Source organism: Tinamus guttatus, unplaced genomic scaffold (assembly GCF_059628265.1).
Source record: "Tinamus guttatus ecotype Peru unplaced genomic scaffold, ASM5962826v1 Tinamus_guttatus_pri_ptg000087l, whole genome shotgun sequence".
Taxonomy (NCBI): Eukaryota; Metazoa; Chordata; class Aves; order Tinamiformes; family Tinamidae; genus Tinamus; species Tinamus guttatus.
Genome location: NW_028288621.1, coordinates 304,730 through 321,379, shown reverse-complemented (window position 1 = coordinate 321,379; position 16,650 = coordinate 304,730). Strand labels below are relative to the sequence as shown.

At 61.5% G+C, this 16,650-nt stretch overlaps 2 protein-coding genes and 1 pseudogene across 2 annotated transcripts; 2 read left to right on the top strand and 1 right to left on the bottom strand.

Annotated features, from left to right (window-relative positions):
* Window positions 1-16,650, bottom strand: part of LOC148595509 (ATPase family AAA domain-containing protein 2-like) — a 398,768-nt pseudogene that overhangs the window by 191,103 nt on the left and 191,015 nt on the right.
* LOC148595518 (maestro heat-like repeat-containing protein family member 2B) lies at window positions 2,353-12,662 on the top strand. Its single transcript, XM_088520358.1, is given in 23 exon segments — window positions 2,353-2,385; window positions 4,915-5,040; window positions 5,268-5,433; window positions 5,764-5,862; window positions 6,415-6,566; window positions 6,989-7,132; window positions 7,489-7,581; window positions 7,769-7,838; window positions 7,953-8,066; window positions 8,244-8,317; window positions 8,561-8,680; window positions 8,870-8,977; window positions 9,459-9,606; window positions 9,997-10,037; window positions 10,308-10,386; window positions 10,602-10,654; window positions 10,909-11,052; window positions 11,054-11,122; window positions 11,124-11,277; window positions 11,280-11,454; window positions 11,884-12,058; window positions 12,432-12,554; window positions 12,624-12,662. Coding segments are annotated over 23 exon segments (2,499 nt in total).
* LOC148595517 (maestro heat-like repeat-containing protein family member 1) lies at window positions 12,783-16,567 on the top strand. Its single transcript, XM_088520346.1, has 10 exons — window positions 12,783-12,986; window positions 13,154-13,289; window positions 13,424-13,510; window positions 13,976-14,080; window positions 14,264-14,387; window positions 14,645-14,757; window positions 15,170-15,324; window positions 15,564-15,723; window positions 16,011-16,177; window positions 16,426-16,567. The coding sequence occupies exons 1-10, from the start codon at window positions 12,880-12,882 to the stop codon at window positions 16,565-16,567; spliced, it is 1,296 nt and encodes a 431-aa protein (XP_088376472.1). The 5' UTR covers window positions 12,783-12,879.

Genomic DNA, 16,650 nt, shown 5'->3' with positions numbered 1-16,650 from the left:
ACAACTAAGTGTAGGAAAGCCAAGGGGCGAAGTGTAGTGCAAGGACTATTGTTTTGGTTCTCACATCTACCTACTCCTGTTATTATCCAGAATGATAACGGCTCACATTTCTCATGTAAAAAAGTGCAAGACTGGGCAAAGCAAGAAGGAATCCAGTGGGTATTCCACATCCCATACTATCCCAAATCAAATGAGAAATGGGATGATGAAAGAGCTATTCGCTTGTTAAGAAAGAGCTCAACCCACACAAGGGTCAATGGGACAGACAACTTCCCAAAGTACTCCCTCAATTAAATAATAGTTATGGGCCTACTGAAAGGCCTGTAAGCCCAGCATTCTTTGTGAAAGCTGAGCTTAATGCTCAACCTACAGGTAAAAAAGGATGTCCAACAACATTACAGCTGGACAGCCTGTGGTGGTCAATTTACCATCCATCGGCACTGTGTCTAAGACTCTAAGTAAAGCTCATGGCCCACTTGCCTGGGAAGCTACTGATAGCAGTGGTGCAAAACACAGAGAATTAGGGCACGATGGATTTTTCTTCATTTTAAATGGGTTAACCTGTTCCGCCTCACCCCACCGAAACAAGTTTATTTTCTCTTGCAGCAGCGTGCAGGACGACTGATGGAAATGCTGTATTCATTTTACTAACTCTAGTGCTATTAGGTTTATTACTTATAATCTATAAGCTGTATTACATATATTTTGTATATAAAAGTGCGGGATATGACAAAACAAATAACCCTAATTCAACCACCCAAAAGGTACAAATTTGTACATAATAGCAATACTTTGTTAAAAATGTTTACTTGCCATGGACCTGTAAGTGCAAAAATTATCAATACTCTATTTATGGCACGGAGCCAAGAGGTGACTGTAGCACCACTCTGTGACTATAAGATGACTTGACTATAGTCACGGGGCAGAGAGCAACCAGTGTGCTCCTTCCCCAGCTCAACCTGACTGTTCACATGTAGCCCTATTCAGGTGTTAACCACCAGTGACATACCTGATCCTGGTGGGTAGCTCCCTGATTTCTTCCCCCACTCAGGTATTAACCATTAATAAGAGTCCTGATGGCTGCATTCTCAGGGGGAGATAAGGCTGATTGTGCATACACCAGCCAGAAGTGCTCTGAAATGAAAGAATGACTCTCAGTCAACCATCTTCCTTGGCCAACATATGGCAGGCTCGTTGTCTGCCATGGGCACGGGAGCTTGCTTGGCCCACAGCACCCCCGCAAGCAGATTTTTCAAAGCCCTGCGGTTGCATCTGGGGGCTGGTGGAGACTGGCCCTCAAGCCCTGCCTGCCTCAGTGAGCAGCAGCCATTCTGCGGGGGAGAAGGCAAGAAGAGCAGTCAGGCCTGTCTCCTAGAAGCACCATGGCCACCCCACCAAGGTCGGGAGTGGGCAATGGCCTGGCATGGGCCAGTCATTGCTACAACCAATCGGTGGAGAATGGGAAAGAAGTTAACCTGCAGGGCTTTAAATATACAGGGGAATTTCCATTGGGAATTTCCCTCTGAGGAGGCCCCCACCTAGAGCTGGAATACTGAGAAGATCATCTTATACAGAAGCACATTGTATCTTTGGGATAAAGCAGAAAGCTGGAGGTGGACCCTGTTAAGGAAAATGACATGAAGATTTTTCCTAACACCTTCCAGCTTTTCCTTCAGCCTACTTTCTCTGGCTTGTCACTCTTGGAGTGGTCTCCCTTGCTTGAGCAGTGCTCTTTGCAAGAGTGCTGAGAGTCCTCACACATGCGGAGCACAAAAACAGTTTGGAATGGGAGATGGTGCGAGACAGGCAGCCTTGAGCTCCTGTGGCAAAGGGCTGATTCCTGGGTATTTTCTTTTCAGCAGAGCTGCCTCAGTGGATGCCCCAAGCTCTTGCTCTTGCCTCCCTTCATCTTGGCTGCTACTCCCAATGGTTGCTGTGTGCAGTGCCCTGCAGTCATGTGGCAGGATAAGGAAGAATCACCTTCTTTAAAAGTAAGTAAAACACAAGTCCCCTGCATCTTGGTAGTACAGGAGGATACATCATTAGACCAAGCAGAACAGACCATGATCATTCTTTATCCTTGAACTGCTCAGTACAGTATTTTATATTTATATCTACTTTGCATACATGGCAAGAAAACTCAAGGTTTCTGTTGACTTATGTAGAGTGCCTTCCTTTTAATCCTTTGAGTTGAATGTGGCAGGGGTTGTCAGGGACAGCCAGAAGGGCTCCTTTGACCACATCCAGGGCTCCTGTCTGGAAGGGGGCGCTGTACACAGGAACTGCTGGGGGCTCCATCCTGGCATCTCCCATAGCTTTCCTCTTCTGGCAGGCATTTATTGTTGTGAAGCCATGGACGGGCACCTCTTTGAGTGCAAGCTCAAGGTACTCGGTCCTGGCTCGAGGCATGAAGAAGCGCCTGCACCAGGGCAACCTGGGAGTTGACCTGCTGCTGGAGATAACTCTGCAGAGAAGGGGCTGGGATTCCTGCAGGACAAGGTAAGCATGGGCCATCAATGATGTGACAACCATCAGTGTGGCCCTACACAGCCCTGGGGAGGCAACTTCTGGAGCAGTGTGCCCAGTTCTGAGACCTCCCCAGTACAAGAGAGACACTGCACTGCTGCAGGGAGACCAGTGGAGAGCCCTGGAGCATCTCTCTTACAAGTAAAGGCTGGGAGAATTGGGCCTCCTTAGCCAAGGGCAGGTGTCAAGAGGATGGGGACAGACTGTTCTTCACTGGTGTCCAGCCACAGCAGAAGAGGCAGTAGGCACAAAATGAAACACAGGAAGTTCATTTGCGTAAGGAAAAAAGCTTGTTAACTGTGTGCAAATGGGTGTGCGCACAATTGTGTGCAACCTGCTCTAGGGGACTACGCTTGTATGGTGTGCGTGTGCATGTGCGTGTGTGGACTAGCTGATCCTTGGAGGTCCCTACCACCCTGACTCTTTTGGTGAAGGGAACCACGCAAAGACTCTACCAATAAAGAGAGAAGCAATGTGCGATTTTAAATAACATGGGAAATATTTTATTAAATTATTTTTTTCCCTTTTAAAAGTGTGATCCTGACTTGTCTCTATCTTTTTCTTCCTTGGTCAGTCCCCCATGCTGGGAACAGCAAATGTCCAACAGCTCCCTGAATGAGTTCCTCCTCCTGCCATTCGCAGACACACGGGAGCTGCAGCTCTTGCACTTCTTGCTCTTCCTGGGCATCTACCTGGCTGACCCCCGGACAGCGGCCTCCTCATCACTGCCTCACATTCTCTATTCTCTTTCTCGTACAGTAATGGGTAGGTCATTACCTTGCTTATTTTGTCTGTTGCTAAAACCGAGTGTGTAGTAAGGTTAATGTTTTGTTAAATGTACCATTTCATTTCTGTATTGTCTTAATATTAACAGTGAAATAAGACCATTCTTTCCATTGATTCCTGGTTCTGTCCGTTGCCCCCGGCCCCGTCAGTTGGCAGAACATGTCTGGCAATTGCATGCAAAGCCTGGCAAACCGAGGGAAAAGCAATGCTGCAAACACAAATTCCTCCTTGTCAAAGACACTGCAGTCTTTTTCCCCTTCCTTCTTGCTGTGACAGGTCCCACAGCAAGTTTTTTCCCCTCTGAGTCCAGAAGGCGAGACGCTGCATGTTGCACAGCCCCACTTTTCCTTCTGCTTGCCAGGCTTTGCATGCAATTGGCAGTCACTGGCTTGGCAGCTTGTGGCCTGATGCCATCAGGTTCTGGGTGTCCGCGAGGCTTCCCAGGCAGCCGAATGACCTGGCACTTGTGTGAGCAGAGGCCTGAGCAGCTCCTGGGTTCTTTCTGCTAGAGCGATTGCCCCTGTGCAATGGCAAGGGACAGTCACCACTCAGAAGGGCTGGGGGCCAAGGAGCAACTGTGAGTGCTGGAGCCTGGGGCAGTGCCACGTTTAGGGAACAGGAGGCCCCAGTGTCTGTCACTCCGTCCCTGCCCATGCCCACGTTGCCAGCAGCCCTCTGTGAGGCGTCACAGCGGTCCCCACAGGTCACAGTGGCCCCCGCGGGTGACCTGTCCCTCCCGGCACTGCTGCTGCGTCAGTGGCTTGTGATTCCCGTGGGAGGAGGTGCTGCTGGAGCAGTGCATCCGCAGAGGGAGTCGTGCCGCGATGGGGGTGCTGCGAGCGCTCCGAGGTGGGGGCGTCCCCGCGCTCAGTGTCTCACGGGGGCGACGGAACCTGCCAGCGCCCACGTTCCAGGCTTGGGCAGAGCGTGCCTGAGCCCCTGGGGCCAGCCCCGAGCTGCTGCAGCCTCCTCTTCCCCAGCCTGAGCAGGGCTGGCGCCAGCGGCCTCTCCTGTCACCCCGTGCTCCAGCTGTGCAGGCTCTTGCCCTGAGCTGGGCTCTGTCCCTACGGCTGCTGGAGTGACGCAAAGCCGGTGCTGCTTTCCTTCCAGGTTGCTTCACTTGTGCGGGTGCCCGGTCGAGACCTGCACGTGGTGAGGATGGCGGGAGTGTGGCCAGCTCTGTTCCTGTGGCCATTACTACCTTTGCTGCCATCGTGACCTCGTTGTTGGACCGCCTGCAAGACGCCGAGGTGAGCAGGGGTGTCTTGATGGGCTCCCTGCAGCACCCTGACTTCCCTGGGTGCCGCAGACTGATCGCCTGCAATGCTGCCTCTCCCCTCGGGCTGCGCCTCGTTCCAAAACGTGGATGCTGCGTGGACAATCCCTCGCGCCCTCCGTGATGGCAGGAGGTGGCAGCATCTCTGGGCTTGGGTGTCCACATTAGGATTTGGGTTCACACGAGGAGGTCACAGAGCAGGGCTTCTCGCCCGCTGCCGACGGCTGTGCTGAGCAGCGCCAGCAGCTGCTCCCTGGCATCGGCGTGGCCGAGCTGCTGTGTGTGGAGCAGCACGTCCCATGGCTGCTGTGTCCCTGTGCCCCCAGGATGGCAGAGCGGAGGAGACCTACCGCGAGCTGGAGGGCGTCTTATGGGGCGAGGAGAGCCACCTGCAGAGCTCTGTTGTGGACAGAGCCATAGCGGTGGCATTGAAGGACCTGCGAGCGGCGCAGGTGAGCTCGTTCTCTCTGAGGGTGACCTCAGGTGCTGGCCCCTGTCCCGGCCGTCCCGTGCGGGGACGTTGCGGTGTGGGGTCAGGGGATGTGCAAAGAGGAGCTGTGGGGCTGTGTGTGCGCAAGGCGTAGCGGGAGCCCTGCTAGCGCCTGTGTGTCCTGCCTGGAGGCCGAGCCCTGGCAAAGGGTCAGTCCCGCTCCTGCCACATGCAAAATGCTTCTTCCAGGATGCGCCGCTTGCTGTGAGGACGGCCGCTAGCGACGTCCTGGTGGTGCTGGCCCGCAGCCATCTGCGAGATGTGGTGTCGGCGCTGCAGGGCCACCTGCAAACCCTGCAGGAGATGTCGGAGGAGTTCGTCCTCATCACGCTGCGCAACGTGGCTGCCCGCTATGGTAGGGCCCCCCAGCTGGGTGCCAGCGGGTGCCAAGCAGGAGAACGGACCCCTAGCCCTGCCCCAAAGACCCAGGGCTGCACCAGAGGGAAACCAGCAAAGAGCCAACACACCAGGCTGTGCCCCACGCTGTCCTCCCCAGTTTAGGGCTTCCCCACTCCCCGTGCCCCTCGAGGAAGGTGGTTGGCACACAAGTGGCCTGGCAGGAGCCTCCCTGCAGCGGGCTCTCCCCCTGGCCCAGTGCTGTCCTGGCAGCGGTGCCGGGAGATGGAGCCTGTTGGCCGCCGCAGCTCTGGGTGGCCGGGCTGCCCACACGCTGCTCTCTCTGCAGCCCTGCAGTGCGTGCCCTTTGCGGGGAGCACGCTGTCGGCCCTGCAGCACGTGCTGAGCGCGGCGGGGAGCGGCCGCACGCTGCGTCTCGTCTGCGACGGTGAGTGTCGGTGCTGCAGCGCTGCTGCCAGCGGCTCTGCGGCCGGAGCCGACGGCACTGGGTGCCGCTGGCCGGAGGAGCTCCTGGCTCCCTGCCCAGCCTCTGCTGCCACGTGTGCCTCCTGGTTCATCTGCCTTTGGCCAAGCTCTGCCCAGCCTGGGCTCCCCCGTTCCCTTCCCTTCCCTTTCATTGAGCACAGCCTGCTTTGCTGTTTGTGGGCTTAAAGGCAGAGCCCGGGAAAGAAGGGCCAAAACCACAAAGGTTGTGCTGAGGGGCAAACGCTGGGGCAGGAAGAGGCTGGGGCTGCAGCGGGCAGTGTTGGAGGGGAGCTAAGCCTTGGGGAGGAGAAGGTGTGCGGGGGTGGAAGAAGGGAGAAGCAAGGCAGCGTTTCCACCCGGCCGTCTCGTGCCATGGCGCAGGGTGTCTCTGAAGCCAGATCTCCGTGCCACCCTTGCAAGGCCACAGTGGGCGGAAGGAGGCCTGGGGGCCACTGCAATGTGTGGTGCTGGTCAGAGGTTTTGAGGCGATCCTGTTTCCCTTCCTGTGCTGCAGTTCTGGAGCAGTGGTGCAGCGGGATAGCTGGGTACCTGCATGAGTGGGACAAACAGGTCTTCCCTCGCCTGGAGGCCGCCCAGCTCTGCGCCCCGGTTTACCCGCTCTTCTGCTACGTGGGCAGACACTGGCAGCGGTGCAAGGGGGAAGAGGTGAGCCTTGCTGCCCTTGCCGCCATGGGCAGCCACGGGGACGTCCGCAGGGGCCAGCGGGGCTGTGCACGGGGCCGGGTGAGGGCTTGGAGGGAGCAGGCTGGTTGGAAAGCATCCCGAGCCGGGAGCCTTCAGGGAGCGCCGACGTGAGCGGTGCTGACAGGCAGGAGGGGACATCCGTGCAGCAGCCCTGGGCCAAGCACTTGGGGCAGGCAAGAGGCGAATGCTGGGGCCTTCTAGCAGGGCAGGTGGGGGTGGTGGGAGGAAACGCTCCCTGTGCTGGCGAGCGAGGCCTTCTTGCCGGGACTGAGAGGAAAGGGAGAGCCCTGTGCGGGAAGTGCAGGCTGGGTGTCTCACGGGGAGGCGGGTGCTGGAGAGAGCCTCATCCCTGCATGTGGCGGCATCTTGCTTTCCCTCGGCAGGCCAAGCAGGCTGTGCTCAGGGCAGTGGGTGCCATGATGGCCGTCCTGCTGCACGCAGAGCAGTACCGCCAGCGTGTCTGGGAGCAGCTGCTCTGGCTGCTGCACCAATACCGAGAGGTCCGAGAGCCCCTTGGTGTGACCATGGTGAGGCACTGTGCGGGGCACAGCACGGCCGGGGCCTGCGGAGGAGCAATGAGGTGTCGGGGGGTTGCAGGGCGCCAGCAGGAGCTGGGTCCCTTGGAGATGGGAAGAGGGAACGGGGCCCTGTGGCTTCCCGGGCTCCTACTGGCAGAAAGCAGCAGGGCAGAAGGGCTGGGAGGGCGCGTTGAGTGCCTGGGGCACGTGGCTCCACAAGGGACCCTGCGGTGCCTCCCAGGGCTGCGGGTGTGTGAAGAGCTCTGTGAGTGCGTTCAGGCTGTGGTTTTCCCAGCGACGCCTGTTTCTGCCTTCCTGGGGGCTCGCGGTAACTGCTGCCCTCTCCCTGCCGCGCTCCCTTGCAGAGCCTGGGCCGTTTCCTGGCAGCTGTGGCTGGCATTCAGAGCCGCGGGCCACGGGCCCACCTGCAGGCCGTCAGTGCTGCTGTGCACGAGCAGGTAAGGCCTGGCGGCGCCTCCCTGGCCTGGGGCTCCTGGGCAGCCTCGGCTGCTGCCCAGCCCTGCGTGTGCCCAGGGCGCTGCGCTTGGCGCGTGGCTCCGCACCCAGAGATGCCCGCGAGAGGTTTCCTTTCTGTCCCCCTCTCTACCAATGCAACCTGCTCTGAAAGACACTTTGTTCCCACAGCTCTGTGACGAGATCGATCCACCCCAGCCCGGGCACAGGGCAGAGCTGTGCCGCTGCATGGTGCTGCAGGGTAAGGAGAGGAGAGCCGGGGCGGCATTGCAGCATCACCGCAGCTCTCGCAAAGCTGCACACGTGGGAAGACGCTGGGCTCTCCTGACCAGCAGGATTTCTTTCTTCCCCACAGCCCAAATCTGCCCCGAGGAGACAATCGTCTTCCTTTATTTCAAACTGAGGAACGGGAGCAAGGCCGATCGTGTGGCAGCCGTGGGAGTGCTGCAAGCTCTGGTCCGCTCTGATGGTCAGTAGGCCAGGCAACAAAAAGATCAGCATCCCCTTGGGAATGTGCTGCTTCCTCTGAGGCACAGGCTGGCACCCCTTTTCTGCCCTGCTTGTGTGTGGGAAGCCATGGAGCTGTGTGAAATCCCTGCGGAAACGGGGACTTGGCTTCAGCACCGCCTCTCCGTGTCTCTTGCAGTGCCTGCCGTGCAGGAGAACTTGGCCCTGTTTGCCAAACTGGCTGAGTCCGTGTGCCACGACCCCACGTGCCAGGTGAGCTGGTCTGGACAGGGCCATTGCAGGGCAGAGCAGGGCTGTTCCAAGGCAGAGCCTGGCCAGGCCTTTGCCATAGGCGGAGGCAGGCTCTGGGGCAGGAGGCCAGCGGCAGCAGCAGCAGCAGAGCAAGGGCTGCTGCCACCTCCTCATCCCGGCCTGGGCAGAGGGGCTGCAGCGCAGCGCAGGCAGCTCCCCTGGGGCTTGGGGCCGGCTCGTGACGGCAGCCTGCCCTGCCTGCAGGTGAGGATGGCCGTCCTGCACTTCATCGGGGAGCTGCTGCGCTCCAGCAGCCTGGGCTGCTCGTCGTGGGACGTGGTGGGGCATCTCTTCAGCGAGTTCTGCCGTGCCTCGGGCAGGCTGGTAAGGCAGAGCACAGCGCCACGGCTGCACCTCATGGCTGTGCCGCACTGCCATGGGTCTCCCTGAAGGAGCGGAGCCCAGCGCAGCCGGGCTGCCAGTACCGGTGCCGTGGTGGGGGTCCTCCCCATCGCCAGGCACCGTGGGGCCTGGGAAGGGGCAGTGACAAATATTTGCCACCCTATCCCGCAGGCTACAGGGAATCTTTGTGCTGTGGAAGCACGTGACGAACGGGCCATTCGGCGCCTGTGCTGGCACATGGTCAGCACACTGAATGTCTCCAACGGAACAGTAGCCCAAGTGAGTTGTTCTCGCCATGTGCACCGGGACACCCACCTTAGGCATGAAAGCAATCAGAGAGGGCTGGGTGTGAGCTCTGTGTGGCCAGAGTCGCTCATCCTGTGCGTGCTGCAGCGCATGAGCACCGCTGGGCACGCGCCTTGGCTGCGTCCCGTAGCCCATAGAGACCTTGGGAGGGGCTGGCAAGGCCGAGTGGCTCCCACATCCCTTTGCCACAGGGAAGGGAGCTGCCCCGGGGGCAGAGGTGTGCCAGCCGCTCTCAGCAGGCAGCCAGAGCGAGGGAGAGGGAAAGGGGTGCGAAGCGCGGCAGGGAGAGGGGCAGGAGGGAGAAGAGGAGGGCGGAGCAGGAGCAGAGCTCCTGAGCTCGTGAAGGAGCGAGGCCAAGGGCCCAGGCCAGGGCTGGAGACATGGAAATGACGCAGGGACTGGGACGGAGAGGCAGGAATGCCCTCGTGCCAAATGGCCTGGTTCTTGCCCGCAGCTCCTGTGGCCGAAGCTGCTGCACTACGTGGTGCCAGTGCAGTACACGGGCTTGCTTGTGCCACTGTGCCGCTGCCTGCGCGCCCTGGCCGAGAGGCGCCAGGAGACTGAGCGCGGGGAGCCCGAGGCCCTGGAGTCTGAGGAGCAAGGTGGGGAGCAGCATGTGACGGGCAGCAGTGCCGGGCTGGTGGCGCGGGACAGCGCGTGTCCCTGCAGCCCTGCCAGGCCCTTGCGGGAGGCGCGGGGCTGCAGAGGGCAGAGCAGTCTCCTCTGCCAGGCGCGAGGGCTCTTTCCATGCGGCCCTTCCCGGCGGAGGCGCTGGGCACTGCTGCTCGCAGCTCTCCTGGGGCCCTGGGGCTGGTTCCTGTCGCGCCAGGGCTGTCCTTGTCCCTGTGTGCACAGCGCCAGGAACCCGGCAGTGCCGCTGTGCAGGCGCTGTGGCCGGGGTGCCCTGCAGCCCTGCGTGGCAGCATGGGAGGCGGCACGGGCAGGGCCCAGAGGGGCTGGGAATCTCATGCTGCCTTCCTTTGTGCCCATAGCGGCTCTGCCGGCTCCCCAGGCGCTGCTGGCTCGCCTGCTGGTGAGTTCGAGGAGCGGGGAAGGAGCTTTCGTGGCCGGGCAGAGGGTGGGAGAGATGGTGCCGAGGCCGGTGCAGGCACCTCGGGAGGAGGCAGGAGTGTGCGAGAGGTGCCTGGGGCTCCCTGCCTGCCTGCCTGGCTGCCTGCAGCGCAGCCGCGGCTTCCGAGGCAGGTGCGAGCCCCCCGTCTCTCTCGCGCTCTGCTAGGTGACGGCGGCGGTGGCTCCGCATGCGGGCGGTGGCCGTGGCGCTGCGGCCCTGCAGCTTCTGCAGGTGCTCCCCGGCATGATCCACAGCGCGCTGGGGGCAAGCTGGGCTGCAGAGATCCCCCTGCTGCTGCAGCATCTGGCAGGTAAAGTGTCGCTGCCAGGGACAGGCTGGCGGCAGAGGACGCAGCAAAATGCCGTCAGCTCCCAGCTTGGCACTGGGGAATGGTGCCAGGTTTAGGGATGCTCGTCAGCCCCCTGGGCTGAGCCTTTGGGCTGTTGGATTGCAAAGGAGACCCTGGGGCTCTGCTGGGGGCTCAGGGCGCTGAGAGCACAGGGTCTGCCTCCTTGGGCTTTGCAGGAACAACCGCCAGCTCCCTGGATGTGGCCGAGTGGGAGAGCCTTGTGCTGAAGGTACAGCATGTGTGTGGGGGCCACAGCTGGATCGGGCGCCTGGGGTGTGGAAGAGTGTTGGGAGGAACCTGGGGGCTCCCTTTTGGGACACTGAGCAGCACAAGCTCCTGCCAATTCCCCGGGCTCAAGCATCGTGTTGGGGGAGAGACAGAGGCAGATTTTAGAGGGCCGGTTAGGGAGCTCTGCCCATTAGATGTGCAAAAGGGCCCAGGCAAGGGCAGGGGGTGTTTGCTTCATGTCCCCCTCTGCCCTAGTTCCTGAAAACATCGCTGGAAGCCATCAGGAGCGACGCCTGGATCGTGGGCCTGAGCCAGGAGCTGAGCCAGCAGCTGGGCAGCTCTCCCCGCCTGTCCTGGGAGAAGGTTTGTTCCCTGCGCGGTGTCGCTGCCGCTGCTGGGGTGCCCTGAGGGCTGCAGCACCAGCAGAGCCCTGGGAGGCCGGGGCCCACGCACGGGCTGGCGGCGCTGCTCTGCCCGGCAGGCTCCTGTCCCTGCTGCTCTCGCTGCCCAGGAAGGCGCTTGCTCTCCCCTCCGCGCCGGGCTGGTGGCTGTGCCGGGCTGGCCAGCGCGTGCAGTTGGGGCTGCTGCCGCAGGCGCCTGGGCGGCTCTCGGCACGGTGGCACCGCTGCGGCCTGGCCCTGTCCCGCCGGGCAGAGCTGTCCCTGCAGCTGGGGCCTGGCCTCTCCTCTTGCAGAGGTTCCTGTACAAGGCTCTCGGCACGGCCCTGGCAGCTTGCGGGTGTCTGCGCCACGTGCGAGAGCAGACCCTGAAGCACCTGCAAGCAGCCAACTTCCTGGAGCTGTGGGAGGCGCAGGTGAGGGTTCCTCGCACTGCCCTGCTGTGCGGCAGGGTGTCTCCTGCGTGTGCCTGGGGCGCAGGGGGTCTGTGTGACCCTGCTCCAGCACAGCTGGTGTCCTGTTTGTGGCTCTTTCCTTGCGGAAAGGTCCTTCCTGACCACTGGAGCTGGTCACGGCTGGGTGCTGGGCTGGGAGCGACTCCCTGTTTCTGCTGCCTTGCAGGGAATGGTCTCAGTTGTGTCGCGCTGTGCCGAGAGCCACTTCTCGCTTGCCTTGGCCTGCGTGAAGGAGTTCCTGGCAACTTTGAAAACCCAGAAGGTAAAGGGCCCAGGGTGCTCCTGCTGGGAGGTGCTGCTGTTGGGGCAGGGGCAGCTCCTGCCTTAGGAGCACACGAAGTCTCGGGGCAGAGGAGGGCAGCGGGCTGATGTCTCAGTGTTTCTCTGGTGATCCCCCGGCAGGGCGACACGGTGAGGACACACGCTGCTCGCGCCACGCTCATGGTCACCTACGGGCGGATGTCGCTGCGCGCCCCCAGGGAGCAGCTGCTGGCCCACGTTGAGAGAGACGTCGTGGGCAACGTGCTGGGGCTCTACAGAGAGGGCTGCCAGGTGGGAGCTCGCAGCGTGGGGCAGAGGCGTGTGGGTGCTGCCAGCTGCGGCCCCTCCTGCTCCTCCCGTCACGCACCTCTGCCGCTGCAGCCAGGCGAGCGCTGCTCAGCCTGCTGCCCGTGTCCGCGATGCACGGGCCCTTCCCAGGCAGCACCTGGAGCAGCAGCTTCCCCTCCCATGGGAGGCTCCTTGCCAGCAAGGGAGAGGGAGGGGACGTTTCCGTGTTGGGGGGCAGGTACCCAGGGTGCTGCAGGGCCCCCAGAGGGCACCATGTCCTCCCTGCGCTGCTCTTAGAGGCAGATTCGCCCCAGCCCCGCTGCCCTTCCCACCCTGGGGCCCTGGCTGAAAGCCTCTTTGTCTCCCCTGGCATCAGGACGCGCAGCTGAGGCTCTCCCTGGTGCAGAGCATCACGGAGATCAGCGTTGCCCTGCAGGCTGCAGGCGGCAGCCCCAGGTTTGAGCTCTGCCGCAAGCGGGAGCTGCTGCAGACCCTGGTGGTGAGTGCCCAGAGCTGGGGACGTGGTGCAGGGGAGCCAAGGGCTGGGCCATGGGGTGGGTTTGCGCAGGGGCGCGATGCTCTTGCAGGGTGGTATGCAAGCTCCTGACGGCCACGAGCTGCATCCCCAGCTGGCAGGGCGCGTGGGGGCTGGCACTGGGGCTGCAGCCGGGGAGCAGAGTGCGTCCCGGCGCTGCAGAGCTGCTGCCTTTTCCTGTAGAGCCTCTGTGGGAGTTGTGAGGCGGTGACAGGGCTGGTGTCTGTGGGCTCGGGCAGCTCAGCCCGTGGCTCAGCCTGGCAGGAGCTCCCTCCCGCTCTCCTGCCCGATGCCTACCATGTGCCTGTCTGTCTGTGCCTTGCAGGAGGTGATTCAGGAGGAGCCGCGGGAGTCCCCAGTGCAGCCCCGGGCCCTCGTGGCCATGGAGCAGTTGAGGTAGGGTCTGTTCCTGGCACTGTGTCCCAGCACAGCTGGCTGGTCTGGCTGAGGCTGCGGGCGCTGGGTTTGGGGTTGTGGATTGGGCCAAAGGCAGTTGTCCTCTGCCTCACTCTAGTGCGCTAGTAAGCACCCTCTCTGTGTTCTCTGCCCTTTTCTCCTTTCAGCAAGCTGAAACCCTGTCTGAGCAGGGGGGAAAAGTGCAGGCTCCTGGCTCAATGCTGCCAGGCCATCCTGTGCCATCATTATCCAGAGCAGCTGCACATGAGAGGGGAGACCGTGGCGGCCGCTTCACACATAGTGGTAGGTGCTGGCCTGCTGGGTCACCCCTGAGCAGGGAGCCAGCACCAGGCACCCCAAACAAGCAATGGGAATCCCACTGGCAGCTGTGGCATCTTTGTGGGGTACATGGCCTCTCCCCTGCTTTCTGGTGACAGGCCCCATCCCTGCGAGCCCTGGGACAGCTCATGGCAGCCCTCCAGCAGGCAGAGCCGGTCCCCATCTGCTTGGGGGACGTGGTGCAGGTGAGTGCCCTGGGGCAGCGGGGAAGGCGTTGTTGCTGCCAGAACATGGCAGAGCTGCAGGAATCACGCCTGCGGGCCTGGTCTGTGGAGGGGAGCTCTTCTCTAACTTGATGCCATCTGTGCACATTAGTGGGAAGTGCTATGGTCCTAGCTTCAGGCCCCCTCACCCTAGGCTTGCATCCACGCTTTTCCCATCTGCAGCAATGTTCTTGCAGGCAGCTTGCAGTGTCCTGCAGCCCCCTAGATGAGCAGAGCTTCTCCCACTTGTGCAGCTGTGAGCAAGGGCTGATGCACAAATGAAGGCTGCCCGTGGCGAGAACCTGGAGTGGGAAGGTGGCCACAGCAAGGGCTCCTCACGCGGGGCTGCAGTGCCCAGGGAAAGCAGGGGCACAAAAGCAGCAGGACCCCTGGGGAGGGCTGAAGGGCGAAATTCAGGCCATGGTGAGACAGGCGCTGTTGTGGCAGGTCCTGCGGCGCTGGCTCACCTCGGCCCACCTGTGTGAGCGGGACGGAGCGCTGCAAGTGTGTGTCCAGGTGCTGAGCACCTGCAAAGAGAGACACGAGCAGAGGGTGAGCGGGGACCCTGTGCCAGGAGCCCTGCGTGGGCGGGCGGTGGGTTCTGGGTGTCCCAGGGCTGCAGGGTGGCCCCTTGTTCCCGCCCGGCTCCGCCAGTGCTCGGGGCGCTGCAGTCAGGAGAGGGCCAGCGGCCGTGGCGATGTCGGTGACCTTCGTGCCTGTGTCTTGCTCCCGCAGCGAGGTGGTGCCTGCCAAGAGTTTGGCTCCTTGGTGGGACTGCTGGGGCCTCTGACATGCGAGGAGACAGCCGCATCCCGTCGGCGGGCAGCGACCTGCCTCTGCCTCCTTCTCCAGAGAGTTGGTGAGAGGAATAGGCAGGGCTGCCCCTGCTGCTCCCTGCAGGAAGGAGCCCAGCACCAGGCCCCATCCCCCTGCGCCGTAGCACCTTGTCCAGCTTGCAAAGCCACTGTGTTGCCTCGGGGGACCCTGGCTTTGTGCAGCCTTTGCTGGCCTCCCCCATGTCCTTGCTCAGTGCCCAGGGATCTGGAGGTTGGCTCCCCATGAACATCACTGCCCTTTCTGATAGCTCCCCATCAACGTCACTCACCTTTCTGATAGTTCCAGATGAAAATATGGAAGTGGCGCCGTGGACCCAGGTCTCGTCTCTGTCCGAGAGGCTCAGTGCCGTCACCTTTGGGTCTGTGCTGGCAGCTTCCACCAACATTGCCAAGGTACCTGGCCCTCGAAAAGCCCAAGGGGGCCATGACATGTTTGTGTGCTCGTGTGTGTGGGAGCGCTGCTCTCAGGACACGTGTTTTGCATCTGAGCAACTCCTGTGACATGCTCGCTTGTGTTTCTGATTTCTCCCCAGCTTGTCTGCAAATATTTTCCCCGAGGCCAGAGCACAGGCTTCATGAGCAGCATCACGGAGAGCCTGCTGTGCTCCAGGCCCATGTGCATGTGGGCTGCGGGTCAGTGGACACTGACCTTCCTAGGGGATTGTGTTGGCAGCATATTCCAGGAGGAGGTGAGGGAGGCATTTTTTAGGATGCCTTTGGCTGTTTTCTGCAGTAGTGTGTTGTCCCCGAGGCACAATGGGGAAAGGACACACCGAGCCTTTCTTTCTCGCCCACCTCCTTTCAGGTGCCCGAGCTGGTGTCCATCCTGTGCACGTGCCTGCGGAGCACCCAGCTGAGCACTCCCCGGCGCGTGGTGCTGCAGGCCATGGTCCAGCTGTGCCGCTCTCACCAAGAGCCGGTGCTGGGCAGCCTCCTGCAGACACCGCTGCCCATGGACAGGTCTGTGCAGCCGCCCTTCCCACTGCCATCAGAGCCAGCCGTGGGGCTCGCCTGCATGGGCGGCCCTCTCGGCAGCCAGTGCTTCTGCCCCGCGCAAGGCTGAGCGCTGCAGCTCGTGTCCCTGCCAGGACCTGGGCACCGACAGTGCCCGTGGGCACAAGGAGGGTGTATGGCTTCTCCTGGGGTACCTTGGGTAGCCGGGGATGCCGGCTCACGTGCTGGCATGTGTTCCTTTGCAGCAACACAGCAGAGATGTGGAGGAGCCTGGGAAGAAGCGTTGTGGGCTGCCCAGTCCTCATCCACTTGACAGAGAAGCTGGGGGCAGCTGGAAAGAGCCACAGGAGCAACCACTGCGCTGGGGAGCTGGGCAGCAGCCAGGCAGCCCTGGAGCCTCGCATGGTACGGCCAGCAGCCCCGGCGGCCGTGCCGCTTTGCACGTGCTTTCCAAGCGGTGCTTGAGTGCAAGCGGGATTCCTGCCCTTTGTGAGGGCCCGTGGAGCGTTGTGGGGTGCTGGGCTGGTGTAGTAGCAGCGTGGGATGCTGGGACAGCTTGCGGCTGCCAGGCTGAAAGGCTCTCCCTGCAGTGAGAACTAGAGAGAGTAAAAGCCCCCGGGCTGTCAGGGGGATGTGGTCTGCGAGCGATGGCCTTGTTTTACCAGGTGGTTCTTGGTTAAATTTCTCTGTAGATCACTCGCGCCCTCTGTGAGGTGGTGTCAACACTGAAGAATGACACCCTGGTTCGGCGCCTGCTTCCCTGGCTGCTTCCAAGCCTCCTGGAGCAGCTCAGTGAAACGCTCGGCGAGGACATGGACCTATCCCTCAGAGAGCTGAGGAGGAGTGACCCACCGGGCAGGTGAGGAGCGGCAGGGGCAGAATCTGTGTGTGCGGCCCATGGCTTTGCAGGAGCTGCCTGCCTACTGCCCTGGTGCTGGGCTGCCTCCGTGGTAGGTGGGACTGGGCTCTGTAGGGCAGCGCACTGGGCATTGGGCCGTTTCTGCAACTCAGCTGGGTGTTGCGGCTGGGATCCATGGTGGGGCTGTGCTAAAGAGCAGCTTCCCACAAAGTGCTGTGCCTGAAGCTTTCTTTGGCTTCTCCCTGCAGCCTGTTTGTGGAGGCCCTGGAGCTGGTGCTGGCCAAGAGCCTGGAGCACCGGTGGCTGCGGCTGCTGCAGGAGCAGGGAGCATGGGCGTCCTTGGCAGCGCCCCAGGCTCACACGGCCGGCGTGTGTCTCCTGGCAAGGTGAGAGCCCCTGGTGGGGGCCGTGCTAGAGGAAGGGCTGCTGGGAGCTGGGGCCTGCCCCGAGCTCTGCTCCAGTGCAAGCGGCGT